The 13078-nt window shown below is 51.1% G+C and overlaps 1 protein-coding gene across 1 annotated transcript in view; it reads right to left on the bottom strand.

The window, feature by feature from the left end:
• Positions 1 to 11082, bottom strand: part of SLC4A5 (solute carrier family 4 member 5) — a 49548-nt gene extending 38466 nt beyond the window's left edge. The window contains exons 1-3 of the mRNA XM_019514373.1: positions 10952 to 11082; positions 2946 to 3106; positions 914 to 1069 (exon numbers count right to left, since the gene is read on the bottom strand). Of these exons, the coding sequence (XP_019369918.1) occupies positions 914 to 1069; positions 2946 to 3106; positions 10952 to 11004 (370 nt within the window). The 5' untranslated portion in view covers positions 11005 to 11082. The remainder of the gene's footprint in view (positions 1 to 913; positions 1070 to 2945; positions 3107 to 10951) is intronic.
• Positions 11083 to 13078: the final 1996 nt, after the last annotated feature.

Here is a 13078-nt window from a genome sequence, read left to right as displayed (position 1 = left end):
ATTGCAAGGAGAACAGGTGTCCTGCTGCACGGGCCAAAGACCAAAAATCAGCTATCTGGGTCCTCAGTCCTAGCAATGGTTAAGCCCAAGGTCAGTTAGTCCAGGACCCATCCTGGGCTGGAAACACACCAATCCCTCTTTCCAATGGCTATGAGCAGCAACATTGTGCTCACAGACCGGGTTCACCTGTAGACAAAGCAGCCTGGAACCAGCAGGCAAAGCCGCCAATGCTACAGCCCGTGAGTGCCAGCTTCCAGCAGTGCTCCCTGCTGATGAGGCTTGTAAAGGACCTGCCCTGGAAGCACAGGTCTTGCTGGCCTTTGCTTCCTTTGCCTTTTCTGCCAGTACCACCAGCAATGCAAGCTGAAGCTGCAAGAATGAAGTCAGGGGACGTGGGCCTCTCCTGAGACTCCAACTTGCTTTGTGCAAACAGCTGTCAGGGAGAGTCATGGTTTGGGTTCCCTGACAGCCTCCACAGGGTTTGAAAGGGCTGTCTCGATTTTTGCATCTCGTGACCCTACTGCTGGGGTAGCCCCTGGGTCCTGACCCTTCCACCAGGCTGTTATTGGCTCCATCCATCTCTCCCTGCCTACCAGAGCCGCCGACCACGTCCTTACCACTACGAGGTGGCATATAAGATCTGTGAAACAGCCTGGCATCAAGACCAACCCCCCCATGCCCCCCGGCACTGCTGAACTGCCCACTAAGCCTACTGGTCGAGGTGCAGATGCAGCAGACTGAGGGAGCTGGGTCCCTTGCTTCTCTTCTGTGGGGAGGGGGATTTCTTCTCCACTCCTCTCTTGCCCGCACTGACAACCAAGGACCTTTTGCCATGGGGAAGGAGTCCATTAAAAAAAAATGAAACAAAAACACTGGGATTGAGCTACGTGTGGCCTGGATCTCAGGAACTCACTTGTGCTGGATGACACGGATTTGCCGATGTCTGCCAAGGACCGGTGGATGGGTTTCTTGGTCTGGTGGCGGTGCTTCCTCAGGAGGACATAGGTCACTTTCTCCCTCAGCTCTGGCTTCAGCAGGCCAGCTTCTATCTGCTTTTCTATGACATCATCTGAAAGGCAGACACGTGTTGGGGCTCCCTGGGCTGTGGAGCGTAACTCCCTCCTTGCAAACTCCTTGGGAGCTAGGATCTCTGTGGCTTGCAGCAGGGATCCCCAGTGGGCGATCTGCCACCCAGAGGCGGCCCATGAGTCACACTGGCCCCCCACCAAGCTTTCAATTATGCATTGAATGATAAGAGGGCGAAACAGCCCTGAGAAATGTGAAGGGCGGCCCTGAGTGCTGAACCACAGCTTGCCCTTGCAGGGCACTGGCAGGGCTGTCATTTCCCTTGCCTTTACCTGGCATGGCATGGAGCATGTCCTTGCTGTTTTGAATAATGTCCTTCACATCTGGTGGATGAAGACCTGAGCTGTCAATTTTAGGGACCCCTTCAGTTAATTACTACCTGTGACCACAGGAGACTGGACTCAATGCTCCCAAAAGCCCCTTCCAGTTCTGGGGTCCTACGCTCCTTGTGTTACAGGTGTGCTGCCTGCTTTCCCTTTGCTTTGTACACTGCACATAGAGACTCAGCTCCACGCTATCTGGATAGAAGTGACATCTGCAGTGGTTCATAAATGGCACAAGGCGTTGTACAATAAAAAACTGTCGCCGCTGGTAGCACCCAGTCATTCTGGCAGCAGGGACTGAGGGGGGATTTAATAGCAGCCTTCAACTACCTGAAGGTGGGTTCAAAAGAGGATGGGGCGAGACTCTTCTCAGTGGTGGCAGATGACAGAACAAGAAGCAGTGGTTTCAAGTGGCAGCAAGGGAAATTTAGCTTAGATATTAGGAAAAACTCTCTCACTAAGAGGGTCGTAAAGCCTTGGAACAGGCTACCCTGAGACACTGCAGAGTCTACATCCTTGAAGGTTTTTAAGATCCAGCTAAACAAAGCCTTGGCTGGGATGATCTAGTTGGGGCTGGTCCTGGTTTGAGCAGGAAGTTGGACTAGATGACCCCCTGAGGTCCCTTCCAACCTCATTTTCTCTGATTCTGTGATTCTATGAACAAATTTGTCCATCCTGTAACAACCACGACCTCTTGAGAGACTCCAGCTTAATTCTACTCTTATCTCTCCACTGCACCAGCATAAATCAGATTGATTTCTTTAGATGTACTCCTGCCTTGCAATTTGAAATAGTTCTGCAGGGTTAATGAATGAATAAGCAATGGGTAAACCCAATGATCGTGCCTCACCAGGGATGGTGCAATGGAAGAACAAAGAAGCAGTGAAATTACAAACCAACAAGCCAAGCTCCACTCTATCCATGCAGTCATTTGAGATATTGTTTTAACAAACCTGGGATGCTGTCACTTGGAAAGACCAACTAGCAAGCTGTTTTTCAAAGTGCAGTCTACAAAGCGATGGCCCAAAGCAAGCCGTGGGGTTTCTAATGAACTGTGTTTTCTCCTGCTACCACCAGAGCAAATCTGCTGAGTGTGAGTAATTTGTTATCTACATCATCAAAAAGCTTAGGCAAGGCAATTTGTTGTGTTCCAGTTTATGTCCTATGGTGTTCTCCCTGGCACTATCCATTCATCCTTCACTGCCTCAAATACCATTGAGAACCTGGCCACCGGGGACTGGAATCTCAGGGTCGACAGAGAACTGAACCCATAAAGCCCAAGGCCCTGATACCCTCCTACCTGCTGGGCCATCCTGCCTCACTAGCAGGCTGGATCTGCAGTCTGATTCACACTTTGCAGGCCGCAGTGGCTGTTCAGGTGCAGAACTAGGCTCTGCATCATTAGTTACCCCATGAAAAAAACTCTGAGGTTAGCAATGCTTCCTCTTGCTCCAGGGGAGGCATCAGAGAACAGAAATCTCTAGGGAGGCCATTAAAAGGACAAGCCAATTGTTCTTTGTGCCAAAAGGCTCATACCTATGATTTGTGGCAAGGAGTAGCCATCGAGATCCAGGAGCACTGTTCCAGTCTGCAGACACGTGCGCAGCTCAAACAGGCTGTGCAATGTTAACGTTGACACATGAGGTTTGCTCCATCTTTCCCCTCCTTCTTCTACCTTTTCTTCAAACTTTATCCACCTGAAACAACAATTGCTGCCATCAGGAATGGCTCAGGGTACGAGAGCGTGGCTAGCAGGCTTCTGCCTTGATGCACACGGCTGACTTGGAAAGAGACTGGGACTACTCAAACCCTTGGCTGTGAGCAAGTTTCCACCCCATATAACACGATGAAAAGGAGACCAGAAAGTCTCCCAGGCCAGGCACCCACAATCCTCTGCCCAGTGCCATGCTCTGTGGAATGCCAACAACACAGTCGCAAAGAGCCGGGGTATACACATAATACGTTTGCATGGGCAGGACACTGGAAAATTCCTTTATTCGTCTCAGTTGTGATGTGAGTTGCCAAACCTTTGACTTGTGCTATTCATTTCAGAGGTAGGAGTTGCTAATTAGATTTTGGCTGCATTGCTTGCACGAGTGATTTCAGAGTTAGGAGAGAGAGAGAGAGACAAATTGGATGATGGGCGTGTTTACTGAGCAAAGTTTTATCTCCTAATGATAAAACATTGATTTGACACCCCAACCCTCCCAGCTCATCCATGGTGATCACAGCACTTTGGACATGTGTGTCCATGGCTGAAGTTGAGCTCTAGCTTGCCTGTGTGGCAGGGAATAAACTGTGGCACAGAAAGACCCTGACCCCACTTTGAAAGTCGGTGGCAGAAAAGAATCAGGAAGTTCTGACTTGTAGCCACCTGCTTCGGCCCAGGGTTTCTCAACTTGGGTGCTGGGGCACCCTGGGGTGCCTTGTGATCTTTTCAAGGGTGCTGTGGGGTGCCATGCAACGTTCACACTTCTGGATGTGCAAAGGTGATTCACCAGATCAACCCAGATGTTTGACAGAGGGAGCTGTAGCGTTAAAAACACTCTGCCCTGTTTCTTTGCACCAGAGTGACGACTCTAGCCTCCTTCTGCAGTCAACAATCGAGCAAAAGCAAAGAGCTGGCCCTTCCCAAAGAAGGTCTGGGATCTAAAGGATGGACAGCCACTACCTAGACCCTTCCCAGATCTGGGAGCAGACTACATCCTTCCTTTGGATGGCAAACACAGCTCCTTTGCTGAAATACACAGTGATGTGTGGCACATTCTGCCTTCCAACCCTGATGGGAAAAAAAGCGAGCAAAACAACCATCCATTTTCTGCAGGTTCCTTGAGAGCACGATTCATGCTCCAGTTAAGCACAAGTAATTCTCAGCAACACGCCTGTATTTATTTTGGAAATAAAGCTGCTGTTCCTTTAAGGCAGGTTTGCCGATTCCCCGATCCACGGATTAGCCTGTCTAGAGCTTAACCTGGCAGCTTTGAACTGGTACAACTTGGGTTTTGGCTCCTGCTGCTGCTGTGGGGATGGAGGGAAAGAACAGAGGATAACAATGGCTTTTTAAAAGATATCAGATAAAGCCGCACCAGGCTAAATCTGCTGGGGGACATTGGAAAGAGGCTCTGGATTGTACTGACTACAGCTCCAAAGAAATGTCTCAAAGTCCCTTTTCTCGGGAGTTGCTCCTTTGAGGGACACACTCCCCTGGATGAGGTACCGAACCAGCAAAAAGGAGCCTCTCCACATCTCCTCCCCCAGGATGGGTGGCTTGGTGCATTGCGTCTAACCTCCAGCCCCCTGCTCTACCCACCAAATCAGCTGCACACCGCTCCAAGAGCTGGAAACTGAACCCAGGACTCCTGACTCCCACTTCCTCTGCCTTTTGTTATCCAGGACCAGGGATAAGGGCCATCCTTCAGTCACCTGCTCTAACTACCAGACCATCCAACGGCCCCTTTATTACAGAAACGTACTCAACTGCTGTCCATATCCATCATCTCGTTCCATCAGTGTTGGCCTAGAAAGAATTATGGCCACTGAAGAGACTGGCTGAGAGCCCAGGATAGCAAGGCCTGAGGCCACATGAAGACCTGCATTCTCCTACTGCCTCCATCTCCAGCCCCAGCAGTGCGTGGTGTGCCAGGCTGTGAGGCAGCTGCTTTCACAGGCTTTAGGAATCATCACCCTCCTCTGCTGTGTCTGCACTCATGGAAAGCTGATTAGGCTTTGTTAGTTTAACCTCTGTGTGTGTGGTTTTGCAAACACTGTTCAATCTCCCCCAGGACTGGGCAAGCCTATACATGGGTCTGGCACTGGGAACCAGGACCTGTGTAAGGCAATGGACCACAGCACAACTGCCTCAGAGGACCACATGTATTTTTCGCTTGGGACCTAAGGCAGGATTTTAACGTGGGTTTCCAAAGGGGAAACGCTCGCCCATTTACCCAGCGCCGAGAACCTCTCGGGGCTTTGCCTGGGCACTGCAAGACAGCCCTGGCCCACATTACGCGTCCTGTGCATTCCCAGCTTATTTTCCCCAGTTCTGAACCATCTCAGCCCCTCCCACCGACCACCGCCAGTGCTTATTTTTCCTGACCTGCATCATCAGTGATTCATAGATTCATAGATTGCGAGGGGCTGGAAGGGACCCCGGAAGATCATCGATCGGATCCAGCCCCCTGCACCAGGCAGGAAGGACAGCTGGCATCAGGTGATCCCAGCAAGGTGCCCGTCCAGTCTCCTCTTGAAGATTTCCAGGGTAGGTGATTGCACCACCTCTGGAGGGAGCTTAGTCCACAGTCTGGACACCCTAGCTGTGAAGAAGTTTTTCCTAATGTTGAGCTTGAAATGGTCTTCCAGGGGTTTATGGCCATTACTGCTGGTTTTCCCCAAGGGTGCCCTGGTTAACAGTTGTTCGCCAAGCCCTTGATGTGCTCCCCGATGTAGTGGTAAGCCGTGATGCTGAAGACAGCAGGGAGGGGACAGCTTGTGTTGCCTTAAAATCTGTGCTCTAGAGCAGATGACACGTCCTTTCCATCAACCCGTCTCCCAGGAAGGAGAAGATGCCCCTCTGCAACCTGTGCACCGCTCCTTGAGGGGAGACAAAAACTCCTTCCTGAGCTTGGCACCGGTTCCTTTACACCCCAGAGCACAAGATCCTGGGACCTCTCATCCCTTAGGTTTCACTGACTGTCAGACAGCACCACCTTGAGAGGCCAACTGAGATCTAGACCTACGATCTGGGCAGACCTGCATGAGGCCCAGAGGGAGGAAGACTCAGCATGCGTTGCCCCTGCCTGGGAAGTGGCGCCAGCGACTTTCCAGCACGCTTCGCCTTTTGTGTGCAGTCAGCTTTCTTCTCCGGCTCAGAAGCTGAGGCCGACCCTCTTGACAGCTGCTTGGCACCGAGAAGGAAGTTTCCTGTTTAGGCTTGCCAAGGTTTTTTTTGCAGGTAGCACTCACCCCGTGAAGGGGGTGCGTCCCTGCTGAATCCTGCTCTGAGCCTGCAGCTCGGGAGCGGTTCAACCTGCCCACAGAAGTGCTGACACAAGGGCCTGGCCTGCTCCTGCAGACTGATGCCCTTGGTCGATAGTGCAAGCACAGTGTCAGCAGCCTTCACAATGTACCATCCCCCTGGGGCTGCTCCCCTCAGGGGCCTCCATCTGCCTTGACTGCGCAAGGAGAGAATTCAGCCTTCATGGCTCAATCGGTCCTTGGCAGACGGATTTGGGTCAGTCGTTCGGGTGACTTTCCACAGTGTAAACATGCATGTCAGGAAGGAGAGAGCCCCCAAGCCCCATCCATGCTCTGCCCCTTTTCAGAGCATTACGGGCTGGCACGCATGCTGCCCTGCTGAACAATGATGGATTGTAGGGAAGAATAAAACTCTTTGGGGATATAAAAGAAAAAAACTTGACTGGGTTGATCACATTAGCAATGGCCATGAGAACAACACAACCAAACCAAGCATTAACCATGAGGATGCTGTTTGCCCCGGCTGGCAGGCAAGGAGGTGCCACCAGAGCCATCGTGGGTCCAAAGGCCACTGCCAGACGCGGAAGGTCAGGTTCTTAGAGATACGTGCATACCTACCTCTCCTTTCAGGGCCTAGGTGCCTTCATAGCACTTTTCTGGGATGGGATAGACAAGAGGCAAGCTTTCTAATGCAGTGCCTTCCTCTTCCAAAGCTTGCCTCAGTCTATGCCTACCATGCAGTTTGTCCACAAAAATCTTTGCCTACTGCATGTTTCCTGCACCGTCTCGATGACACCCTCTCTTTAAAAAGCTCACCCTGGAAACTCTAGGGTTGCAGATGAGTGTATCAGGCCTCTGCAAATCACATAGCCACACAGAGACTGCTCTGTTTGCCTACAGAGAGAAAAATGCAATATTGTCACAGCTTGGCAGGGCTCATGCACTTCTGCAAACCCCCTCAGGGATGCACGCTTCTCGACCTGAGGAACACAGCCTCACTCAGCCACCCAAAATCCAGCTCCAGCAACATCTAATGCATCACACGCATGTCAGTTCTTTGGATTCCAGGCAGTGGGGCAAGGGCAAGGTCTGGCAAGGCTCTCCTGGCCCCCAACTCCATCTGAAGCCAAGCACCCCAGTACCCTGTTTGCTTCCAGGCTCCAATTGTGAGAGCTGTCATGCCACTCTCCAATCTCACATGCAGTAATATGTCCTCCAAGCTGCCAGTGCAACATTAAACCTGTGGTTCTCATGTGTTTGAATGCTTGGAGCCTGAATGTTAGTTGCAGTTTCCCTCACTCAAATGAATTTTTCCAGGCTGGACCAATACACAGACCATGAACTTGTCAGGGATGCCCGCTGTGATGCAGAAATCAAAAGTATCAGGACCAAACTTCTAATGCTCTTGGGTGTGAGGTCACAGCAGGATGAACCCGTCCAAGATGAAGCAGAGTTTAATGTCGTCCAACAGGATGTCGGAGAGGTAGACAGCTTGCTGTCTGCAGCCCTCTTACCATATGGACTGGGTGTCTCCTGTTCTAACACGCTTACCCTCACCATGACCTGAGAGCTAGGGCAGTGCTATTTTCCCTACTGCCCGGAGAGTCCGAGTTGCTGGCCCAGGCTCACACAAGATGCCATTTTGGAGCGTGGAATTAGCACAGGTCTGAGGCTGTGCACCTTAACTGCCAGACCACCTGCCTCTGGGGTGAAGAAGCATTGCACAAGATGAGACAGAAACACAGGGGACAGTAGGACACTGCACACCCAAAGCACAGCTTCAAGAGCTGTACATGCAACTCTGTTTTGGGCAGGGAGGATGCTTGCATGGGGAGTGACAAAGCTGTCACATGGCAGAAGTTGAGCGTGCTGGGCGCACATGGGCAGGAGAGACAGAGCTAATCGTAATGCATCTTATTAACTGCCTGACTTCAGCCCAACCAGTCTATCAGAGGTGGCTCAGCTGATCCTGAGAAAATACCTCACTCCCTGGTATCAGGGCGACTCCTCATTGAAGCAGGTTACTTCTTTGGTTGTCCAAGGACAGAGATAATACAGATAGATTAGCTTGGATGCCCACCTATCTTAAGGCCTTGTGGATGCATTGAGCCCTGGGCTAAGAAGGTGTAAAGTGCTACTCACATGCTGGGGAGGCATTTTACACCCCTTTTCCAACCCATGCCAGTTCCAAATGATGCTAGTCTGTTTGTCTGCTATCCCACGCTTACGCAAGACCCGCTCCCTAATTCTGCTACAGACTGGAAGAACATAAGCAGTGCTATACAGCTCAGACTGATGGTCCGTCTAATCCAGTATCCAGCCTCTAACAGTGGCAGGAGTGGATGCTTTATAGGAAGAGCATGAGGACAGGGTACCTCTAGAAAGGGGGGGCAATTATTTGGGGCAGAGGGCCGCTTACTGAGTTTCGGCAAGCCATCGAGGGCCACGTGACAGGCAGCCCAGGGCAGATTAATATTAATTTTCTAAATTTTTTAGGGGCCCACAGGCCAGATAGAATGGCCTGGCAGGCCACATTTGGCCCCCGGGCTGTATTTTGCCCACTCCTGATCTAGAGCAATCTACCCGCTGTTCATCACTCTCCCTGGCTTCCACCATAATTGGTTTGGAGGCTCATGAGAATATGCACCCCTGATTGTTCTGTTAACTAGCTATTAATGGATCTATCCTCCATAGTTTTGGCTAGTCCCTTTTTGGACCTGGCTGTACTCTCTGCCTCAACCACCTCCTGCAGCAAGGAGTTCCACAAGTTACCCATGCACTGCCTGGTGCATTTAGGCGATGCTGCTTCCACATATGCTGCCCTCTGTCCCTGCTACTCTATTCTAGCACAACCTTGCCTCCAAGTTTCCAGCAATGGAACAGCTCTAGTTTTCTGATGGATTCAAGATGTAAGCCTGAGGAACTGACAGGCCCTGAGACTCTGTGAGGCATGAGTTGTGACAGTGGCTTGTCATCATGGTACTGCCCACCTTGAGCTGGCTTCTCTGATCTTGCCTCAAGATGGGGCCACATTTTCAAGCTTTTCCTCCTCACCCCAAAGGCGAGAAGCTAACCTGGAACATTAAAAGCTGTGACTCATGTTTCCAAGAGCAGAAGATATAACCAGCCTACCACATCCAGCAAGAATCCCTGACATTGTAATGCTCTCATCATTGCCTTGCCCTCTCCCAGGCTGGGTTCTTGGGTCTCCACACTGCCTTTACTTTTATCTGCATGTTTCTTCTTATTGTACCGTGAGCACATCAGAGGCCTGGGCTCTTTTTATGCAGCGTGTTGGTACCATTGATCCAAGCCTGAGCCCAAGCGATATTCATACAAACAGCACATGTACTTCGCCATGCATCTCAGAATGTACCTGGCAGCCTCTTCCAGACACACGGGTTTGCCACTCCAGGACACAACCACAGATTTAATGCTGGAGCAGGCTTCTAGCAGCTGTGTTTCTAGCCATCACTTTTTACAGTGCCCCCCCGGCACATTCAGGGCTTGTGTCTAAGAGTCGTGCAATTAACCGGCCATGCTTGCTGTTTCCTAATCCACTGCCAAACAAGTAGCCCTTGCAATTTGAGGATCAATTAATATCCCATTGTCCATAAAAGGGGGAAAAGGGTCCAAAAAGCCTATGTCAGTGTGTTTGGTCACAGCATTGCAGCTGGAAAGTGTCCTGTGAATGCTCTATGTATTAATACCCTACCTTGCAAGGAATCTGTGACCCTTCTCTCTCTGGTAGCTTCTACCTTGGGACTGTAACAACTCACTGCCCATGTCTGCCAGCTGCTTTAATCATGCAGGATCTCACAGACCTACACATGGCTTTCAGGATGGCTTCATGCATCGCAAGAACACAGCGGAACATGGCAGGTATTCAGCAGTGCACATCACAGCTCCATGATAGTTTTTACAGGATAGCTTTGTTCACACTGATTTCTTCCCCTGCATTTGCCCATCACTGCTACCATACTGGGGACATGTCTCCAAGAGCCTTCCACTGTGTCATCTCCACCTTCCACAGAGACTTCCTACAGCCGTGTCCTCTAGACCAGCTACTGCCGCTACCCCAGACCCATGTGATGAGCGGCAGGACATTGTAGGATCCCATCAAAAAGGAAGATTGGGGAGGCAGAGAGAAGTAGCCTAGGCTGAATTTTAGCTGGGTCATGAGGGTTGGTGCACAAAGGGCCATGGGGTTTATACAGACTGAAGGGAGCCTGGGGCTTGTTTTTACCTTACCACTCATCAGAAAAGGTGGATCTCCAGAGAGCACCTGTCTCTGGGAACTGCCTTAGGGCCAGCTCATGTGGAAGATAGCCACCTGCTGAATTGCTGGTGCCACCTCCAGCAGCACCATGCCTCCTAGTGCAAGGCACAGGTCACTGGGGCAGCACTGGACAGCACATTCTTTTTGGACAGGGATCTCCTTCTGCTCTGCGTGGGCAGCACAACAGGTCACTGGTGCATGACTGGGTCCTTGGCTTTCTCTCACGATACATGTGACCAGTCAGACCTACTGCATCCCTCATGCCACCGGTCTTCTGTCCTCGGCTTACCTGGCAGATTCTTTCCACTCCAGCTCCTCCCCATCATGCTGCAATGTGTCCATCTCTGTGAACAGGGTGGGGTTTGGTGGGTCGTCATCCTCGCCCAGGATGTAGCGCAGCCGTTCGGCGGCTGGAGACACTGAAGTGAGGAAACAGAGTTCATTTAACTGTGATGGGTCAGCACCAGCCTGGCTGGGAAATCACTGGGTGGGCTCAGTGTGCAGCAAGCATCTTCCAACACACTCACTCTCTAGGTAAGCAGGAAAGCCAAAGGAACAGCTTAATTGTGAGGATCATTTGCTCTTTTAATTCAAAGTCCCAGCCAGAACCTGGGGCTGCAGCATGACCAGGGCACTCCAAACTTACCATGGAACTTTTTGGACAAGCACCTGAATATTTTGGATGGGCTCAGCTTGGCATTTGGAGGGATGTGTTGCCTAGGCCAGCTCCCTCATCTACAAGGGGACAAACTTGGATGTACTCATCCTGCTGAAACTAGGACACTTGAGCCTTTGGTCCTGAGGGATCACTAGGATGAGCTGCTACAGATGCACAAAGAGGCTGTTTGCCTATTTGTGGGAAGGTTGGGCCATTCTGCCATTTCAGCAGGAAGCTCAGACTTTGCTGGAGTGAATGGTTGAAGGGCACCGGGAACTGCATTCAGAGCTTCTACCTCTGCCAGCACATAAGGGGACACGTAGGGAAGCCCGACGTCTTGCTGCCTATGCCAGGCAGAGCTGGTTTTGCAGCTGAACAGAGACCTGGGTATCTGAAATCTCTCACCAGCAGTACACCCCCCTAAAGAAACAAGATGCTGCAGCTCCTCCCATGGAGGAGAATGCTGTCCCTTTGTTTTGCCCCTCACATGGGCCTGAAGCACGAGGTTCTGCCGAGGTAATTAGGATTTTTGCCCTAGTAAGGGCTGCCATAGCCATTGACCACAATCCATAGTTCAGGAAGTGCCTACCAGATGTGCACCCCCCTGCTCAGGGGTCAGTTAGCCCTAAGTTTCTGTTTTGGAAACGCATCCTTTTCCCCCCTTGCTAACTTTGAAAGAGGTGAGATTTATGTATTTGCCCATCGTCTCCTAATCATCTGTCAGGACTTGCTCTCTTTCCTTCTCAGCCTTCTCTGCCTCTCTTGTCCTTGGAAAGGAAGAGAAATGCTGAAAGAAAAGAAAAGTAACTCTTTTGTTCTTCCTATGGCAGCGTTCCTACCTTCCCTGAGGCTCAAGCTTTGGGAGAAAAGCCTGACACTCTTGTCATAACAAATTACCTTTTATGTCCCACCAAGCATCTCAGGAAGGAACAGGGAGACAGTTATCGACCTGCCGCCTCTGAGCCAGCTTCAGGCTGTAGCCGCAGCCTGTCACCCTGAGCCACAGACAGAGATCTCTGCAGCGCAGGATATTTCTAATTACTGACAGCCAGTTCGCTCCCTTTGATTTCTTTGGCCTGAGTGACTCTAACGCAGCCCCCCTTGCCATGTGCAGGGGGAAGGGATGAAGGAGGCAGTATTATCTGCCCAACTGGCTGCTTGCTCTTTGAACAAGCTCGCTGGATTTTCTCTTAAATCTCGGCGTGTTCACATGCTTTTCGAGCGCTTGGCAGCACACACTGCAGCTGGCAGCAGGCCGCGCCATGCTCTCCTGCCGCTGATGCAAGTGTGAAGTTAGGAAGGAAAGCCATCTCAGCTGGGCTAAGAGAGACATGTCCTTGGGGGCTGGATGCTGTGCTGGACTCCACCATTATAATGCTGCACGTCCCCACTCTTGGATTGCAGGTCCACAAAAGCCTATTACATGTATCTGGCCTGACTTTCAGCACAACTTAGGCCAGGACATGTCACCCAGGGGAGGTGCCAAAACGGTTCTTCCCTCCTGCACAGGAGCATCAGGAGGAACTTGCACTCCTGCTTGCAAGAAACAACTTTGACCTGCTTGGACTAACTGAAACCTGTTGGGACCCTACTCACGGTTGGGCAGTAGGCATTGAGGGCTCCAGGTTGTACAGACGGGATAGAGTGGGGAAAAAAGGGCGGGGGTGTTGCTCTCTATGTTAATGAACAATATACATCCTCTATAATCAAGATGGCACCAGAAGAGGGCCAAACTGAGGTACTGTGGGTCAGGATACA

Source organism: Gavialis gangeticus, unplaced genomic scaffold (genome assembly GCF_001723915.1).
Source record: "Gavialis gangeticus isolate Ggan-Ray unplaced genomic scaffold, GavGan_comp1, whole genome shotgun sequence".
NCBI lineage: Eukaryota > Metazoa > Chordata > Crocodylia > Gavialidae > Gavialis > Gavialis gangeticus.
This window is presented reverse-complemented; position numbering and strand designations above follow the sequence as displayed.